The sequence below is a fragment of the Balaenoptera musculus genome, chromosome 6 (assembly GCF_009873245.2).
Source record: "Balaenoptera musculus isolate JJ_BM4_2016_0621 chromosome 6, mBalMus1.pri.v3, whole genome shotgun sequence".
NCBI lineage: Eukaryota > Metazoa > Chordata > Mammalia > Artiodactyla > Balaenopteridae > Balaenoptera > Balaenoptera musculus.
The window spans coordinates 21,565,061-21,585,988 of record NC_045790.1 but is presented as its reverse complement, the minus strand read 5'-3'; the positions used below and the strand labels follow the sequence as shown (position 1 = coordinate 21,585,988).

The window sequence follows — 20,928 nt, the reverse complement described above, 5'->3', positions numbered from 1 at the left end:
TATCATTGCATGGCAACCAGCCACACTTAAATTTTTCCATATTAAATGCTCTCCTTTCTTTAAACATCAAAAAACTAATAAAGAGTTAATGACCACTACCTGATTGATGCTATCAAAGGTTTTAGTTTTCCGGTAGCTTTACACTGTCGCCCTGTGTGTTTTTTTTTTACAGTGAAGATCACTCACATCCAATGGAAAAAGAGCGTCATGAATTCACATTTTTTTAAATAAGTTTATTTTTTTTTAACTTATTTTTATTTTTGGCTGCGTTGGGTCTTTGTTGTTGCACACGGGCTTTTCTCTAGTTGTGACGAGCGGGGGCTACTCTTCGTCGCAGCGCGTGGGCTTCTCATTGCAGTGGCCTCTCCCACCGCGGAGCACGGGCTCCAGGCGCGCGGGCCTCAGTAGTTGTGGCACACGGGCTTAGTTGCTCCACGGCATGTGGGATCTTCCCGGACCAGGGCTCGAACCCGTGTCCCCCGCATTGGCAGGCGATTCTTAACAACTGCACCACCAAGGAAGCCCCCGTGAATTCACATTCTTCATGGACACGTGTGGTGTTAGTACAACTTTTAGTATTTTACCAAAACGAAGGACATGTAGATTTGCTCCAAGTAGTAGCCTGGTTTTCAGAAAACAATAATTAAGTCCTGAGGAGTTAAGGCAGCCAAATCCTCCCGGAACCTTTTCTCTCTTTAGGTCTTCCCCATCTCCAGTCAGCCAGCTGGGGTGAGGGTACCGGCACCAGGTAAACCCAAGGGGACCTTTGTGTAAAGAAGCACTCAGGACAGCCATGTGGGAGATCTGACTGGACTCACACCGCCTTGGACCAGTCGCTGACTGAACTGGGCTGGCAGTAATTGCCAAGGTGGGTTATGGGGTGAAGAAGGTGGATAGAGGTCATTTGTCCGGCCCTGGTGACCTGCAGAAGAACATGCTAGTTGGGGAGAAAGCAGATGACACGAGTTCCCAATGCTGCATTCATTTTGGTGGCCCCTAAACTCACAGTGATGAAATCCTTCCTTAGTTCTTGTCACGAGCCATGTCTTATCTACAGCAGGAATGTGAACGTGTGCTGGTCTCTTCCGAGTGAGACTTTCAGCTCCTAAACCATCATATCTTTGGATAAATAATCCTAGTTCTCTGGCTTTTCATAGTTCTCTGTCTTTCATCCTTTAGTCATCACTGTGTCTCCCATGCGTCCTCCACATCCTGTCTACTTGGGCAGCCAAAACCTCCCCACAGGGTCTGGGCAGTGGTCTGATGTGCTGATGTAGCATTTAATGGCCTTTGCTAATCACTTAGTGCAGTGTGCTTCTCTCTAGCCTTTTTTTTTTTTTTTTCTCTTTTTGGGCATGAAATTTTAAAAACCTAATAAAATTAATGTTTGTTCAAAAGCCCACATATTGTATGATTCCATTTATATAAAATGGCCCAAACAGATAAATCCATAGAGACAAAAAGCAGGTTAGTGGTTACAGGGTCTGGGGGAGGTGGGATTCCGGGGGACTGCTAATGGGAACAAGGTTACTTTTGGTGGTGAGGAAATATTGCAGAATTTCATAGTGGAGATGGTTGAACAACCTTGTGAATATATTAAAAACCACTTGATTATAGACTTTAAAATGCGGACTTTTGTGGTATGTGAATTATGTCAGTTAAAAGCTTGATGCTTGTTCGTTGTAAAGATGTTGAAAAATAAAATAAAAGAGGACATTTAAATTACCTATATAATTTCAGATAACTAATAGTGACACTGACGTGTGGGTGGCAGTTTTTGTTGTTTCTGTTTTACGTTTGTTTCATTTTTTTTTCCTTTGGGTTGTTTTTGACCCTTTTAGGGCCAGGAGAAATCCTGTTGGAATCTGCCGAGGCACTAGACCCTGGTCTCACTTGTCCCCATACCCCAGGTTCACATTTGCCCCTGTTACATTTTGCTTGTAAATTTTAGGAGGTGCAGCATCTTGAGTAAAGATGGCTGTTCTGCACTGTAGGAGAATGAAGACTGTTAACTTCAGAATGTAAACACTGCCCTTGTTTCTCAGGAAGCAACAACAGGGCCTCGTTTTGCTGGAACTTAAGGTGTCAGTTCTAAGGACCGAGGTGATTGGATATCGTGAATTTATTCACACATTTGACTTGCAGAGGAAATGGGCAGGCTCTTAGCCACTGTATGCTTTCACATCTAAGTCCCAAAGCTTGGGGTCCCTGATATTAGCCTGGTGGGCTACTTGAAACTTACCTGTTTTTCCAAATATGTAGATGACGCTCTCTTGCTCAAATACCCAAACTAAATTTTACCTAGGGTAAAAATTAAGGCTGAGGAGAAACAAAAAATCAAATTCCAGCATATGTGCTGACCAGGGCAATATATTCAGGGAGAATCTCAGCATTTCTAATGTCGAGAGCAACTTTGCATGTCTCTGTGGGGGTGACATCTGCTCACGAGTCAACCGAAGCATTTGGATCACCTCCGGCTCTTCTCCCATGAAGAGTGTGCATGTCCACCCCCCGGCTTGGATGCTCATGAAAATACTTCTGCTTCCAAAGTAAAAGCTGCCTTGGAAGAGCCAGGAACCTTGTGCCCAGTGGAATTGGGCTAATGGCGCTTATTTTTCTTCAGTGTATATTTATTTGACTGTTTCACACCATTTGTCAATTTCTAAGCAGTTAATAATTTTTATGCCTCTTTCAGATATGTGTATATAGTACAAGTGTGTTTGATTTCCTGTGGTCTCTCTACATTTAAACAGTGCTGAGTGATGGTATGTGTAACATGCCAATTTAAAATTTCAAACCCCAACTGAACCGCGTTGATTGGCTTACATAGCTTATGCTCGTCTCTGTCCTGTAGCAGCCCCAGATTCTGTCTAGGTTTTAGTGCTAGGACCATTAGCCCTCAATAGAGATGCAGCATCTGATGTCCTCCAGTTGTTTACAACCCATTGAGGAAAATTAAAATATATGCAACTATTAATTCAGAGAATGATGTGATTGCCATAGGAGAGATGTACGGTATGTTTTGGGTTTTTTTTTTTTTAATATTTATTAATTTATTTGGCTGCGTCGGGTCTTAGTTGAGGCATGCGGGATCCTCCACTGTGGCGCACGGGCTCTTTGTTGCAGTGCTCGGGCTTTTCTCTAGTTGTGGCATGCGGGCTCTAGAGCCCACGGGCTTAGTTACCCCGGGCATGTGGGATCTTAGTTCCCCGACCGGGGATCGAACCCGAGTACCCTGCATTGGAAGGCGGATTCTTAACCACTGTACCACCAGGGAAGTCTCTTGGGGCATAGTTTTAAAAGATGTTACTTCTGAATGGTTGATCAAGGACATTTTATGAAAGATGGTACGGGTGCATGGCTTCTGATGGGTGGGTAAGTTTGGACTGGGAGTGATAGAAAGAAGGATTCTACCATAATTGAATGTGAAAAGCCATGGGCCCATTCAGAAATAATGTCTCCTGTTGGTTGCTTGGGAACTGGGCCTGAATTCTAAGGGCATTGCAAGCTTATGCGTCGCCTCGAGTGTCCTGTGACTTAGGAACAAGCGGGTAGAGAGGATCAGCTTAGACACACGGGTACCCTTAAGTGTAAACCGGCCAGTGTTTGTTTAGCTAAATAATTTGAAGAATCTTGCGTACCTGGTTCTGCCTGAAAATCACTTGTACTTCACTTTTAGACACTAGTTTTTTTGAGCAAGGCCTCATCTTAAGCGGGATCTGAAGTGTCCGGGGGCTTTGTTAGTTCTCGTCTCTCATTTGAGAGACAAGTGGGGTGACCCAATATTGAATTATAAACTGCCTTTAATAAATTTTTACAAATGTGGTAAATACATATAACATAAAATTTACCATCTTAACCATTTTAAATGCACAGTTCAGTGGCATCAAGTATATTCGCATTGTTGTAAATCCATCATCATTATCCAGCTTCAGAACTTTCTCATCTTCCCAAAATGAAACTCTGTCCCTATTAAACAAACACTAACTGCCCATTCTGCCTCCCCACAATCCCTGTTACCCACTATTCTACTTTCTTTGAATTTGACTACTCTATGTATCTCATTAATCATATAGTGTTTGTTTTTCTGTGTCAGGCTATTCCACTCAGCATAATGTCTTCAAGTTTCATCCATGTTGTAACATGTGTCAGGATTTCCTTCTTTCTAAGCTGCATCATTTTCCATTGTATGTGTGTCCCACTCTTTGATAGGCTTTGATGCCATAAACCCAGATTCATCCAGATGTGTAGTCAGAGTCGCCCTTGACTTCGCCATTTCTACCCCCACCTCCATCCAGTGTGACCCAGTCAAGGCCAAGGTATGGGGTGAAAATTTTGAAAGTAAGCCGCGTTGGGATATTGAGAAGGGTCTCTAGGAGGCCCCAAACGGTTTCTAGGTCATCAGTCACACCTGCCCACCCTTCCCCGGCATTCCAGGACGGGGGACCCATGACTGTGTGTTGTATTCCCACTTGAACAGACCAGATCTGTTTATGACTTTGGGTGTTTATGATTTTGGGAGTGGCTTCTCCGTCTGACACAGCCTCTGAGGTGCGGGGTTGTGATTGCCTTTAAGATGAGAAACTTCTGTCCTTACAGTTATGGGTCGATCAGTTCTTGACTGCTGGCTGCCGGTGGGTCTGGGGGCCGGGAGGGGAATGAATGAGCTGCTGAAGAAACCCTCCAATTCTGAATGTATTCAGAATTACCAGGAACCTCTATTTGGAGGGCCATCTGCTGACTCTGGCTCCAGAGTGTTTAATTTTGCCAGCCCGTGTTTTAATCTCTCTCTCTTTCCCTTAATGAAACTTCAGCCACATGTTTGCTTCCTCTGTATGTGCCGCGAAGCATTTGCATTTTGCTGTTCTTGGGATAAAGCAAGAATCACTTTTGCTGTTGTATCAGATCTGATGCTAGAAAAGCCCTCTGGAAGTTACCACAACGCCTTATCCCTCTAGGTTTTCTATACAGTGGGGAGTTTTGCTAAAACACTATTGTCTCTGCATGAGAAGCAGAGTAAAGGTCCCGAAGGGAAATCTCAGTAATGTGTGTGCTGTGCTCTTTTGCCCAGGGCAAGCAGAGGTTCCCGACCCGAATGACCCTTTGGGACAACTGGATGGACCCGACAGCCCTATTCCAACTCTGAAAGGTAAATTGTGAAGTGCTCTTTGAATGCAAGTGTTCGAAAGTGTTTTCAGAGTACCATGTAGAGGGGCTCACAGTGCCATTCTACTCAAGGCTTGGCCTGATGAAATGGATGGTCAGGGTCCCCTGTGGCCCAGTGCTGCCCCATGGGTGGGTGTGAAGTCAAATCCAGCCTCTGTATCCCAACACTGAATCAAATCTCGGAGACAGAGTTTTGGGTGAAGTGGAAAAGAATAGATTTATTGCTTTGCCAGGCAAAGGGGGCCACAGCAGGCTAATGCCCTCAAATCTGTGTGTCCCAACCTGGAGGGGGGTTGTGAGGAGTTTTATGGTAATGGTTCAAAGAAGAGGGCGTGGTCAGCTCATGGACATTCTTCTGATTGGTTGGTGGTGAGGCAAGTGGGAGTCAGCATCATCAACCTTCTGGTTCCAACTGGTCTGGGGTCTTCGTGCTTGTGGGCAGCATACCTTTCACTTCTCCCACCAGGTGGGGGTTTCAGTTTCTGCAAAACAGCTCAAAGATATTGTTATGTATCTCCCTTGAGGGGGAACCAGGACCCTGCCCCAAGGCTGCACTACTGTTTCTTGACTGTTCCTCCCTTGTCTCCACATCCCCTCCCTTCCCTGATTAGCAACTGTTGGAACTGCCCATTGGAACTCAGGGAAGGTCATGGAGGCTGAATGAAGCCTATTTCCTGTAATCAAGGAATGGGGGACACAGGCTTTTGTGCCCAGGAACCCCACAGGGTCCTGCTTAGTATCTGCGCAGTGGCCTGCCTCCCTCCACATCTGTGTCTCTTGATGCAGTTGTGAGGGTGCTGAGGACTGGTTGAAGCTAGTCAGAAGCCTGTGGGTGGGTGGGAGATAGAGGGCAGGGGTAGACAGATGGCCACTGGAGGGAGGAAGGGGCTTTGGGGGTGTTTCGTGGGCCTGAGTGGAGCCGTAAGAGCTGGACTCCTGGCTTGGCCACAGAGTCTCCTGTTGACAAGCGGCCGTCTTCTGGGCTTATTGTCGAGGTGTAATTGTCCAGACTAGGGGGCATCTCAGACAGGCAGGTGGCCCTCCTCCAAAGGATCACCAAAGACCATGTTCTTTGTCTTGTTGCTCCGGGCTTTCCCAGAGGTCACCGTCAGGGTTACTGTTCACTTGGCACACTTTGTTGGCATCTTAGATTTGTAGAGTCGATAGACCCCATTTCCTGTGATGCAGCCCAGTCACTTGAGGAAGTGACGATTTTCCCGCTTCATCCGCTGTCACCATATTGCCTTAGATTATTGCGTCAGTCAGCTTGAGCTGCCGCAACAAAACACCACAGACTGAACGGCTTAATCATCAGATATTTATTCCTCACAGTCCTGGAGGCTGGAAGTCCAAGATCAAGGTGCTGGCATGGCCAGGTCCTAGTGAGGGCACTCTTCCTGGTTTGTAGGCAGTGCAGTCTTGCTGTGTCCTCACAGGGAGAGAGAGCGGGCTCTGTTGTCTTCCTGTCTTATAAAGATTCGGATCCCTTCCTGGGGGCCCCACCCTCATGACCTCATTTAACCCTAATTACTTCCCAATGGCCTCTCCTTCAAATACTGTCACACACATGGGGTTAGGGCTTCAACATGTGAATCTGGGGGGACACAGTTCAGTGTATAACAATTAACGATTAAAACAACCACTTCATTTCTGTTTCATTTCTTTTCTTAATCATTATTCAGAACCCAGAAATCCATATTAGTTTCTCAGCCCCTTGCACATTGAGGGTCCCTGTGTCCCCTCAGGAATGTGTTCACCTCCACGTGTCCGAGGCCGGGTCTCCTGGGGATTGAGCAGCAATGACTCAAGTCCACCAGTCTCAGCCGAGTTGACCAGATGTCCCTCTGTGTCCTGAAAGGGCCTCTTGGGGTCACACAGGGAGCTGCTCCCTTCTGGCCTCAGAACAGTCATTTAAATCAACAGAAATAGAGTCACAGATGTAGAAAACAAATTTATGGTTACCAGGGGGGAAAAGGGGTGGGAGGGGTAAATTGAGAGATTGGGATTGACATATACACACTACTGTATATAAAATAGGTAACTAATAAGGACCCATTTTATAGCACAGGGAACTCTACTCAATACTCTGTAATGACCTACGTGGGAATAGAATCTAAAAATGAGTGGATATATATATATGTATAACTGATTTACTTTGCTGTACACCTGAACTAACACAACATTGTAAATCAACTCTACTCCAATTAAAAAAAAATAAGCGTGCATGGATCTACGTGCTGTTGGTAGCGTCTGGTGTCTGGAGGCTCCTTGACAAGGATTTTCCTCTTTAGTATGTTATGCAGTAAATACCCAAGTTAGTTTCCTCAGTCGACCCCCTCGAAGTCCTACTTTGGTCGCTGTGACCTTGCTTGTTAGGCGAGGGTCTTTACTGGGACAGGGGTGTGTTCCCCAGACAGACAAGACCCGGTCTCTGGAAGCTTGTGTACAATGCTGGGCCTCAGGAGAGGTTTCTTAGGAAGAAAGATGCTTTTTGATGGTTAGATTCTGAAATCACTGCTCACAAGTGTGACTGAGCCCGAAGTCGAGACAGCCCACACAGATTTCCTGACTGCTCCGTACCAGGCGCTGTGTGAGGCTGGGCACACACTGGTGATCAAAACAAGTGTGTCTCTGCCTCTCAGAGTTTACTGGACTGGGGAATTGGCATCGTAAGGGAAAACTGGTAAGTTATAAAACTAGGAGTTGTGACGAGTAGTCTGAAGGAAGAAATGAGGGCGTGGTGAACTGGAAGGAAAGGAAAGGGGGTCTTGGTTTAAGGAAAGGATGTTGTGCTGAGGTCTGAAGAGCTGACATTTGCTAAAAGAAGGTGGGGAGAGGGTGTGTCTGGGGCCAAGGCAGAAGCCTGTGAAAAGACCCTGAGGCCAAGAGGACTCGGTGTCCTGGGGCAGCTGGGAGAAGGTGGGGGCTTATGGGCTGGGGGAGCTGAGGCTGGAGAGGTTTTTCGGTCCAGTACCATGGCCATCAGCCACGTGTGGGTCTTTAAATTTAAGTCAATTAAAATTAAATAAAATTAAGACTCCAGTTCCTTGGTCTTACTAGCTATATTTCAAGTGCTCAGGGGCCACCTGTGGCTAGAAGCCACCATCATGGGCAGTACAGATCTAGAGCATTCCATTATCAAAGAAAGTTCTGTTGGGCAGCCCTAGGAGAGCATGCACAGCTGTTTAGATGGCAGGAGAAAGCTCTATTTCATCGTAAGAGATGCCCTTCACTCTGGAAAGCCTGGGATGTGGTGTAACCTGATTTACTCTCTGTGAAGATCTCCCTGGCAGCTCTGGAGGATGATGGAGGGGAAGTGGAGGGGAATTAGGAGGGAGGTGTGGCTGGGTAAATAAGTGGACGAGCCACAGTAACAGCCTAAAATCCAACCTGCAGTCATTCCGTGGACGCTAATATCCCCTAGGGAAAACGTGCTCCGGGGCTGTGTTTAGATGTGCAGACCTCTCCCTCCAGCCAGAGTGGGGCTTCCTTGTGGGCATGGGCTGGGGTGTGCAGGGGCCGGGAGGGAGTGCTGCACTGGCTACCGCTGTTCTTCAAGCCGAGTGTTCACAGCTGCCCTCTGGGAGGCAGAAGCAGCCGCTGGACTCTTGGTCCACTTGGTTGGAAGATGCATTTGCTAATCGAGGTGCTGAAATGACCATGGGCTAAACGGTCATAGAAACTTTATTGCCAACTAGCCGTAAGCTCCAAACATCAATAAGTCAGCTTCAGTGGCTTGGGTGGGATTCCTTGACCTCCTTTTTGGTATTCAAGCAACTTCTCAAGCCTAGGACAGGATGCTTTCTAATGTCCTCTGCTTAGTTGGGATTGGATTGCCTCTTGATTTTGTTAACCCACTTGTGATTGTGTTACACCTGTGTGCACATCAGTGTGTGTGCAGGGCTGAGGGGAGTTTCAGTTAGAGTTTGGAAGCTTCTCCAGGGCACAGAAATACCAGTTGCTGAAGTTAACTTGTCAGGCGGGTGTGCGTGTATGTGTACACGTGTCTGTGAGAATGTGTACACGCTTGTAAAAAGGCAGTAAAAAAGGATGCAGAGGACCACAGCAAGCTGGGCCCCTTTTCTGTGGTGGCAGCACCGGATAGTGAAGCATGGTGAGTGCAGCGGTCCGTGCTTGGCTTGGCCAGAAGACAGGCCTGGATTGGGTGGCGCTCCACCATCCTGTTGGGGTCTGGGCACTGCTCTCGGCCACATCTCACCCCCAGCCATTGGAGGGATGGAAGGGCTTAGTGTATAGCTCTCACCCAAAAAGCAGTGGCTGGATGCTGAGGCCATTTGTCATGATCACAGTTACGATTTTCAGTGTGTCCATCAGTTTCTAGGCATCGAGACCGCAGCAGCCCCTCAGGGGCAGGAGCCTGGTGAATGGCCCCCCGGGGAGACCCAGGGGCATCAGTTATTCCCTTGCAACCCAATTCTCTAGTCCTGTTGTGCGATTTTACTTCCTTATGGGTTATGGCTCTTGCACAAAAGAGGACTCAATCCACTCTTCCTTTCTGCTCCCCCGACCTCCTTCTCGCACCCTCAGTGACGGAAGGAACTGGCCTGGCAATGCCAAACTTATTATTCCATGCATTTTTTTGTTTAAAGAGCTTCAGGGAGCGTTACTGCTTGGCCACATTTGGCTTAAATCATGTATAAAAAATAATAATAGCCGAATGGACTGTATGAGCTATTTCTTTAACCCAGTTACCATTTATGATGCCCACGCATCTGTAAAATTGCAGGCAGGTGGAAACGGCCAGCGGGCCAGTCTGTCACTGAGCAAAACAGGATCTGAGAATTAGTTACAAGGGTAAAAAGCATTGGAGTTCAAATGCACTGGGCCAAGATTGAGCACTTAACATATAATTGGTGGTTGGTATTCAGAAAGAGAGAGATCCCAGAGTCTAGAAGGAAAAAATGAATACAAAAGACACTGTGATTTACAGTTGAAACGTTTGCCTGAAATTTCTGTATTCCAAAGTACTGTCATTGTTAGCACTGAAGGCTTACGACTCCAGTTACAGTGATATTTAACAGGAGTTTTATACTCTTTGCTATATTAGACACACTATTTATTATTATTATACTTACGAAAGTGTGCATTTGGCCTAGAAACCATTTGCTGTTTTGTTCCAAGGCTGTATTTTAAATGCATATGTAACACATCTCCGGTTTTGTAGAATCAGTACTTTGGAATGTGTGTGGGAAGTGGATCATTTCTGAGAGCCCGGACGGGTGGTACTCATCTTGTTCGTCCTACAGCCTCCAAAAATAGACTCGCTTGCTTGTGTCTCCTGTCTTAGGAGAAGGGCTGCTCATCGTCCCCGCTGAAACCAGAAGGGGAATCCCTGACTCTCCCCACTTGAGGATGTGTTGCAATGAGAGGTGATCTGAAGGGCATTCTAAATCACAGGGCAGGAGTCGATGCCTTACTTACCAGGCTGCCCCCTGCTATTTGTGACACGCTGTGCTGCAGTGCTGAACTAAAATTTCCTGGGACAGAGAAAAAAAAGCCATCAACAGAGTTCACCATGTTGGCATGAAGACGATGCCTGATGTCTTGTTTACTGGGTGCCTGGTTCCTGATTCACACAGGACACCAGGATTGATTAGCATATATGTTGGGTGCATTTCTGTTTTATTCTGGAACTCTTGGTGTGTGTGTGAATGTGTGTGTGATTGTCTCCTGCAGTTTACTAGAGAGTGAGCGTCTCCAGGGCTGATGGGGTAGACTTGAAAACAGCACCCTGCTTGCAGACACAGTTAGCGTGAAGTCTGTGGCTGGGAACTTGGCACCTCCCCTCTGGGTGTCCCCTGGCTGGTCATGGAAACTTGGGGCTCCCCCAGACAGTGAGCGGAGGGCCTAGAATGTTGCCCCACTTCCTCTGGACAGATCTCACATGGGTTTCCAGGCTCTGATCCCTGGCCACTCTCGAGGTGAAGGCTGCTCGTTGAGCTCCCCTGATCCTCCTGCCGGCTGTGAATTTGCAGAGCCCATTGGGCTGCCCGGGATCTGGACAAACTGAGCCGTGTTGGGAGAAAGCCTCAACCCACAGATGAGAGATTTCGAAATGTACACAGTCATGTTGTCCAGGGCGGATTGGGAGCTCGTACATGTGCACGGGAGCCCAGCCTGGGGAGGGCGGGGACACAGCCTGCTTCCAGGGGCATGAGGCCAGTCTCTGCCTCCAAGCCTTCCTCTCTGCTTCTCCTTCTCAGTGTCCCCCACTCACTCTCCCAGGGTAGCTGCTGGAGACCTGCACTTCAGCTGGGATGTAGTCACGGCAACTGGTGGCCATTGTCTGGCTGGACCATCCATTGTTGTCCCTATTGAAGGTGACGGAGAGGCAGTCATTCTTCTTCATCCCACTGAGTTTGAACACCAAACTGCAGCGGGCTTGTTCATGTGTGCTTGTCTAACGTCTGTCCCAGGTGTGTGCGTCTGTGTGTGTGTGTGTGTGTTTTTTTCTCTCCCTATGACCCACCCCTGATATGCACCAGCTCCTATGTGCTCCCTGCCGCCTGGGTTTTGTGTGTGCGTCTCTCTCTCTAAGCCCGCCCGTGCCGCCTGCATCTGGTTTTCTGGGTCTGGGTCTGTCTTCCTGTGCCTGAACCCTCCAAGTGTGTGTGTGTGTGTGTGTGTGTGTGTGTGTGTGTGTGAATGTATCTGTGTCCCTGTCCCTTTGAAAGGATGTGGGTGTCACCCTGTTTGTCAAATGGTCTCCTTCCTTCTCCCTCTCTTCTGCTTTTCTTCCTCAATCCCTCGAGCCCCCTGCAGTATTTTCCAAGGGCTGTCATAACAAAGTACCACAAACTAGGTTCCTTAAACAACAGAAATTTATTCTTACAGTTGTGGAGGCCAGAAATCCAAAATGAAGGTGTTGGCAGGATTAGTGCCTTCTGGAGGCTCTGAGGGAGAAACCGTCCATGTCTCTGAGCTTCTGGCATTGCCGGCGGTCCGTGCAGTTCCTGGGTTTGGGGCCGCATTACTCCAATCTCTGCCTCTGTTTTCACGTGATCTTCTCTGTGTCTGTATCCAAATGTCCCTCTTTAAAGGACACCAGCCTTTGGATTAGGGCCCACCCATATGTCCTCATCTCAATTTGATTACATCTGCAATGACTCAATTTCCAGGTAAGGTCACATTCACAGGTTCCAGCACCTCTATCTCACTGGGGGACACAGTTCAACCCACAGCACCCTGTTCTCCGCCAAACACTGTTACTTACTTTTCTCCATCTCTCAGGTCCTTTAATTTCATTTCCCCCTGTTTTTCTTATTTTCTCCGATTTCCATCCTTTCTAGTCTCACACCCTCCTCTGACCCTGTTGCTCCCCCTGGTAAGCTCCCCTCCTCCAACTCTTTCTGCTGCTGGCTCCGTGCAGACCGCTAGACAGCTCAGCAGGAAGGTCTGAGCCCCTACCACTGCCCCCATTGGATTTATTGGCCTGTAAATACTTCCTTCTGGGAAGAGCAGCTCTGTCCTCTGCGCTGACTCTCAGGGTCCCCTCATCACCTGCCCTTCTAGGCAGGCTGTTTTATTTCCCACCAATCAAAGCCCTGTGACCTCATGACCCTAGTACACATGGCTTTCCTTATCTCCTCCCAGGCTAGTCAGTATGATCTGGTAAACAAGCAGATCCTCAAACACCTTAGTCATTTGACCAAGTTGGTGAATATGTGGACGGTCAGTTGGGGTAAAAAAAAAAAATCATTAATCATTGATCTGACTGTGAGGTCAGGAGTGGTGTCCACTGGAAACAGGTTCTCTGTTACCCCTGCCTTTAGTATGTTTTCATGCTTGGACTAAGCTCCACTGTGTGGAGTTTAGGGGCAAGCAGAGAGCTAGCCTGGGCATCAGGGAGATGGAATGCATTAGCATCAGTTGTTGAAGTGACCCTGCTATGAGGAAGGGGAAACCCTCTTGGATAATCAAAAGGGAAAACTTCTGTTCTCCTCTCTTAACGCTGTGACGGACTGACGGGATCCAAGGTAGCAGAATTTGCAGTCGCCCATGCCTAGCTCCTCCTGGCCTGTTCAGTTGCGTCTGGAGAGGTTTGGGGCAACTCTAAAGGAAGCCTTTGTGAGCTAGAGGAGAACTTAGCAATGGCCAGTACAAATGCCATATTTCACACGGAAAGGAAGTGAAGCTGAGAGGTAAAAAACTGGCTGGTATTTAAACACCAAGGGAAAAAGCAATATTGTGCTTAGTCTTCAGAGAATTTTCTTTCTACTTTCATTTCGGCCTCCAGAGAATGAATGATGGTTGTAATGGTGGCCCAAACTAACTTGGCCTCCCTCGGACTTAAATTACATACAGGTGCTCAATAAAATATTCGTAAAAGATGTAAATGCTTAGATGAACTTGCAAGAGAGATGGAGAAATGCCCAGGAGCCAGGAATAGGAAGGAAACAGAATTGTGATAACCCTGGACTGCCAAGGCCGGAACCACCCGGGTGGTTCCACTATGATTACAGCCATGGAGAACGGCCCAGTTTTCCTGGGAAAAAGTTTAACTGAGACAAAGAGTTGGAATCTGCAGGTGTTGTGCAGTTATGACATGAGCTTTCCAATGGTGAGCTCTTCAACGGTGTCACCTTGTGGCCGTGGGGCAAATGTGGATGCATCCATGGGCTCCAGAGTAGAACGAGCACCATGAAGACGAGGACACTTTGGCAAAAGATGGTGCAGGAAAAGGGTAGCTACAGACACATCAATCTTCAGTGTTTTGACGCTGGAATAGCTTACACTGGAGAGGATACCCAGAAGTAGAAAATCCTGATTTTGAGATTACATGAAATAACTAAATATGCTAAAGTTACTGATTCCACTGGAATTGGATGTATTACATTTCCTTCAATCAGGAGAAATAAGGGGTTGAGAAAAAAAATCAAGTTTGGTTTTAGAAAAATGAAGGAATTTACATTTTTTATGCCTTAACATAAGGCCTATGAAATATAACCCCTGCTATACAAACTATTCTGCTAAGCTTAGTTACATCAGAAGCCTTGGGTTTCAATATCATGCCAGAAGGCAACCCATGAGGCAGAGATCAGAGATGTTGTAGCTAAGGCACCGTGGCTAAGCCCTAGGAGACCTAAGGAAAGAGGGGGGAATTTTCATTCATTAGCCCAGGAGGGTGAGAAGAGGGCTTGCCTGAAGCCTGGCTCAAGGTGGGAAACACAGAAGGCTTTCCCATGAGAAATCAGACTTGGACCCACACCTCAGGAAACCAAATTTACATTACCAGAACGTTGTGGGGGAATCCTGAGCCCAAGAATCAACGTGAACATTTGACACTGCCTGTTGCAGGAACCCAGTCCTAAAGGGATTCCCACAGAAAACCCAGCCCTGCAGTGAAAAATTACAAAGTACACTCAGAGAGGCCCAGGATGAGTGATGAGCTAGTAAACAATGAAGCCAGAAGGATTAAAGATAAAGGAAGAAAAAGCAGTGGTGGGTTTGAAAAGGAACCAAAGAGACCTTCTAGAAATGAAAAATGTAGTAGACGAAATGAGAAAACCTGATGGACAGTAGATTGTGCTTAGCTAAAGATTATAAAAGGACAGGAAATATAAAAGTAGGTGAATAGTTTGGAGGAATCACATAAAGAAATTCAGCATATATCAAGAAGGAGATTTCAAAGGAGACATAAAGGGGAAGGGAGAAACAATATTTTGTGAGATACTGGTAGAGAATTTTACAGAATTGATGGAAGGCATGAATCTTCAGATGTTGGAAATGGCACGGAGGCCCGTTGAGGCTAAAATAAAACTAAATTCACAGCTAGTGATACTTCGGAATGGCAAAGACAAGGGAAAGTATGAAAAGTAGCGGAAGAGGGGAAAGGTCAGATATTACCCACAAAGGAACAGCAGAACTTGTAACAAAACCACAAAAGACAGAGGACAGTACTGTAATTGTCAGTCTAGAATTCTGTACCCAGCTAAGCTATTATTCAAGTGTGAAAGTAACAGGTAATTTTCAACCAAGAGTAAGAGTGTTTACAACCTCAGTTCTTTACCCAAAGAGCGAATGAGAATCAGGAAGAGCTCAGTTGAACCAGGAGGAAGGAGTGAGATGCAGGCAGACTTGGCAAGGAAAGAACTTGGTAACCAGGTTGGCAAATCTAAAGAAATTCTGTTAGTAAAAATCATCAGTAATAATGACCCCTGGGGGTGTACAAATGGAGTGTAACTAAACACTGGGAAGCAATGACTCCAAGCTCTGGTGGCTGGGGGGTGATTGCAGCTCACAGCACTTCAAGGTGCTTGTATTTGGTTGTATTTGGGAGACTTTGTCAAATTAGGTATGCCTATAAAAAGTAGTAAAGCTAGCTAGCCACTTAAGCCTAACTTTCAAACAAGTAAAGGGAGAATAAAGAAAAAAAAAAACGAATAGAAAATAGGAAGAGAGACTTAAGAAGCAAAATTAACACTTTAAAAATAAACCCATCAGTTAAGAAAGTCATAGGTTAACACATACAGACTTATAAACTAACATGTTAAATTATACGTTGCTTACAAGATTCATGTCTAGTATATAAACATAAAAATCATTAAAAAAATAAAAATATAGAGTAGGACTGCATTAACCAAAAGTACTCTGAAATAGGTACATTACTATCAAACTAAATGGTTTTTTAGACACAGAAGCCTTACATAGTGATGTAAAGACTAGACGATATAATAAACTGGGAGTTTATTGCACCCAGCAACATAGTTTCCAATTTATAAGCACAACCTCACAGAATTATTAATGGCTATTTGCCATATACAGTATCAATTAACACATATCTCATTGAAATTGATAAGTGTATTAAAAATTTGGGCAACAAATTGACAAGCTTAATCTCGTGGGCATATATAAACACCTGCACTGAGCAATTAGAGAAAACACATTCTTACCAATCAAATGTGGGACATTTCAGGAATTGACTCTGTACTAGGCTGTAAAGCAAATCTCTTTTTTTTTTTTTCACGTTTCATTTTCTGTTTATTCCTTGAAATCGTCGTGTTTGTGCAAGCAAATCTCAGTGGTATCAAAGAATTATCATCACACAGACTATGTTTTGTGACAACAGTGCAGTTAAAGCACACCTTTAATAACTCAACCAAAAAAAAATTATAAATTATAAGAAAACTGGGGTCTGACCAACCACATGGAGATTAAATAAAATAATTTATTTGATGGCTAAATAAGAACTTGAAAAATTCATATTTAATGCATACATTAGAAAAGGAAAAAGAAAATTTATTAGTTAGGAGTATAAAGATTTTAATAGACAGCAACAGAAGGAGAACCTCAAGGACTGGTAAACCTTCCTAAAGACTCTTGAGCTCATGAGGAATCCTTAAGATACAACCTAAAACAACAGCACTATTTCATGTCCAAAATATTGGCAAACATTTTAAAGCCCCCAAACACCAAATGCTGGCAAAGTTGTAGGAGAAATACTTTAACTCAGGCACTTTTGAGACCTAGATGGCTGAAAGATTTCAAGGCCCTATGACTTATCACTAATGCATCCAGGTGGATGCTTTCAAGGTTATTCCCATACATGTACAAGTTGAGGTGTATAAAGATGGTCATTAAACACTGTTTGTATTAGCAAAAATGTGGAAACGATTTACTGCTCCAGAATTGGGAAATGGATAAAGAAATTGTGGTTTGTTTGTACAGTAGAATATTATACAGTAATTAAAATAAATGAACTACATTAACATAGGTAAATCCCAAGCTGACTTTGAGTGAAAAAAAGCAACTAGCAAAGATGATCTTTCAGAGAAAATTCTAAAAATATAAAATAATACAAATATGAATTAGAATAGTGTAGTTCTCTGGAGAGGAAAGGGCAAATAGGGAAGGGTGTGCTTTAGTTACATTCCAGAATGTCTTATTTTTTAAGTGTTGTAAGTCAAATATGGTAAAATATTTGCGTAAAATCTTGATGTTGTGTACATGGGTACTACTATGTTAATATCTGTACTTTTCTGTGCAACATTTCAGTATTAAAAATTGTTAGCTCAAAAATAATTAATACTGAAGAGGAGGCAAGAGGAGATAGGAGCAGTATGAATTTTGGAAGCAAAAAGGCTATATTATTGTTATTTGAAGAAAATCTACATAGAAAATCTAAGACCATCAACTCAGAAACTCTTATAACTAAGGTAGTTCAGTAAAGTGGCAAGATAAAAGAAAAATATACATAAGGGACAGAATAATGGCCTCCCAAAGATGTCCACGTCCTAAGTCCTGGAACTCAGAGCGTGTCACCTTTCACGGAACAGGGACTTGGCAGATGGGACTAAGTTCAGGATTTTGAGATGGGAAATGATCCTGGATGATCCAGGTGGGCCAATGTAATTACAGAGGTCCTTATAAGAGAGAGACAGGAGGGTCAGAGTCACTCAACAGAGATGTGATGGAAACAGAAGCTGGAGTGATACAAGGAAGGCACCATGAGCCAGGGCATGCAGGTGGCCTCCAGAAGCCAGGGAAGGCAAGTAGAAAGACTCTCCCAGAGCCTCCAGAAGGAATACAGCCCTGCTGACACATTGATTTTCGGACCTCCGACCTGCGGAACTGTATGATAGTAAATTTGTGTTGTTTCACGCTGTTTGTGCTAACATGTTACAGCAACAACAGGAAATTAGTACAATACGTAGAAATATAATACATTTCCTATAATAAATGCAGTTCTCTCTCCATCATCCTATCCCAATTTTTAAATGGAACTTATCAGGATGGAAGAGAAATAGCCATGAAATTGAGAAACCTGCCCCCCTGTCAAAGTAACATTTGTTATTCTTGATGTCACAATGTATTTCAGTCATCATAATTTAATGCGTGTGACTTTGACATAGCAGCAGGCCAAGATCAGTGAGGTGTGGGGCAAGGTTAGAAGTGAATAGAGGCAGCTGGGAACACCCTCTGTGGAGGTGACTTTCTGGCAGAGAATTGACTTATGAGAAATAGAAAAGATCAGAGGACTAGGGGTTCTTGGCTGACTGCACAATAAGGGATCAGTTGGGTGTGTTTTAGGAAGAACAAGGGACCCCCCCTCCCTTCCAGTGGGGGAGAATGTGGGAAGGGAAAGAACATTCCAGAAGCCTTGATACCATGGGTATAACTTAGCTTTTCTTCATTATCTGTCTTTCTGATTTCTTCCTGAAGGCTTGCTTTTACTCACCTGCCTAGGGAGGGAGCTATGAATGTATGAAATTACCATGTTATCGACCCACAGTTTTGGTCTCTCTGAGCTTCCTGCAGAGCATGGAGGAGGCTGATTCCAGGCCTCAGTCGGGACATGGGTGCTGTCTGTGGACATCCTGCCCTTTGTCCATTCCCAACTGGACAGGCCTCTTATATGCCATTGCACTCAGAACCTCCCCAGGTGTCCTTTCCAGTCCTACCGTGCCCTCCAGCGATGCTTCTCAGTGTTGTTTCGGGTCTGCTCTAAGTTCATTCTTGGATGGGTTTCGTTCACTGGAATTGTTGCTTTTCTTTCTCCTCAGCGCTTCAGAGCAGGGACTCTTAGCTCGGGCTGCACACTTAAGAGTTTTGACAAATTGCGCAGCTGGATGTATGTTATAAGCTTCCAGGTGACCCCAATGTGAAGACACTGTTGAACCCCACTGGTTTAGACGGTGTAGGATCGAGAAGAGTTGGCAAGAACTCCCCATGTGGACTAGATCACTTCACTAGATTCTCCTTCGTTTTTTGTAGATTGAGGAAGGTGTGGCTTCAGGAGTGAGTGTTCATCTGGTTGAGAGTGAAGGGAATCTGGATAAATTGGGGAGGAAATCAGTGGAAGGCTTACCCCGGGGTCTGAGCAAAACTGAGGGTGGTTGCCAGCACTCTGGGAAGGATGCTTTCAAGAGAGTGGTCCCCTTCCCCTTTGCCTGACATCTCCACCTCCCCTCTACCTGCTTGTCCTTGATTTGTTCACCTGGTCTCACCTTGCCCATCCCTCCTCAGCAGGCATTTCCTGACCCCAGGACTACACTTGTAATGCTGTGCAACCATCACTGCTCTCTAGTTGCAGACACTTTCATCACCCCAAAGTGAGACCCCATACCCATTAAGAGTCACTCCCTAATTTCCCTTCCCCCAGCCTCTGGCAACCACTAATCTATTTTCTGTCTCTGGATTTACCTATTCTGTACATTTCACATAAACAGATATAGCCAAGAGGGCTTTAAAGATTAAATCAACTGTGTAAGGTGCTTGATTCCAGTACCTGTGGATTTCTGTAGTCCTTGTTAGCTAGTGTTGATAAAGCATCGGAAAGGGAGATACCAGCACCATCTCTGGATTAAGCCTAATAGATGGTTTCACAGCGCCCTACCCGGTGGGACAAGGTTAACATCAGGGCTCTCTGTGCCCACGTGGCGCGCGAACAGGCACGAGCCCATCTGCCCTATTCTGCATTTCTCAAAAAGGAGCCTTCCTGAGGGACACGGAAAGACTAAGTCTAAACCGCTGTCAATTTGTCAGTCGGGTGTAGGAGAAGCTGTTGGTGGGAACAGTGAAGAAGAACTCCACGTTTCCATACCCATTCGATGTAAAAAAGATATTCTTGAAAAGAAGCAGACACTAAGGGTCTATATTTAGAGTAACTGGACAGTCCTGGACTCTCCCCAGGTTTCCTTCTAAGTTGTACAAAAGGAACTGTCTCCTTAACTTTCTCCTCTGAGTACTTCCCTCCCTTTCTTCCCTTTCTAGACACATGTTTTTTCCATGTTGAAGAAGATCCTTCTATATCTTTCAAGATTTTTAGCCAATCGATGGAGACGTCCCAAGTTGATGTATGCAAATGGAGGAAGGTGGTAGCAGAACTACTCTCAAGCCAGTCCCCCAAATGGATGAGATAAGAGCCAGCAGCAACCATCCTGTCTCGGCCCTCAGAACCCCTGGGCCTGCTCCTTTTAGGTTTTTGCTAGTCAGCTTGGAGACACAGATCCTTACACTCTGCCTTTACATGAAGCCATTGCCTGTGTCTCCCAGGAAGCCAGGATTTGTCAAAGGCCTTTGGAAAAACTCATCAGGGTAGAGATGAGAATTATAATTAAACTTATGCCAGGAAGAAGAGATCATGGTGATTTAATCTGTCATTTGCTATTTTAAATTATAATTTGATGACTATTTTATATGCCCTACTGTGCATTTTAGTGTTATGAGACCTTAATGAAGCATTTGAATCTTAAGCAATTTGTAAGTGCTTGGGCTCTGGCCAGAACATAGTGAAACAATGTGTTCGCTGTAATCTGGGCAGTCCGGATTATACCAAAGTAACTGCTTCAGAATGTCAAATCAGATCTCATTTTGTTTTCAAAGATGCCGGGTCTAGTGCAGGAGCGTCAGGAATGCAGGTCTCTCCAAATTGAGCTTGTGCTGTTAATGAACAGCCCTGACATCCAAGATGTCACCCTGCTTGATTCAGCCTCTTTTCACGTGTTTGTCATCGACATTTTAGTTACCTTCCAGCTTTGTGTCATCAGTAAGAATTCTGTTCCTCAACTTGAGTGCACTGAGAAAGGGGTTGGCTAGCAGAGAATCAAGGTAGAACCTAATGATGTTGTTAATAATATTCATAAATAGTAATCAGTACTGGTTAGTGACACCTCTCTAGACCGATATCTATCCACTCTCCCCTGTGAAGGAAAACTGTCCCTTCACCTTGAAATTCACAACCTCCCACCTCCTCAGCTATCTCCTATCACCCAACATCTGAGCCATCACTCATCCTGTGAA

At 45.2% G+C, this 20,928-nt stretch overlaps 1 protein-coding gene across 2 annotated transcripts in view; it reads left to right on the top strand.

The window, feature by feature from the left end:
- Nucleotides 1–20,928, top strand: part of ROR2 (receptor tyrosine kinase like orphan receptor 2) — a 219,121-nt gene that overhangs the window by 166,900 nt on the left and 31,293 nt on the right. For both annotated transcript variants that reach the window (XR_005020403.1, XM_036856468.1), the window contains exon 2: nucleotides 5,072–5,149. Coding sequence is in view for 1 of the 2 variants with exons in the window: in XM_036856468.1 (XP_036712363.1) it covers nucleotides 5,072–5,149 (78 nt within the window). In the remaining variant the exon portion in view is untranslated. The remainder of the gene's footprint in view (nucleotides 1–5,071; nucleotides 5,150–20,928) is intronic.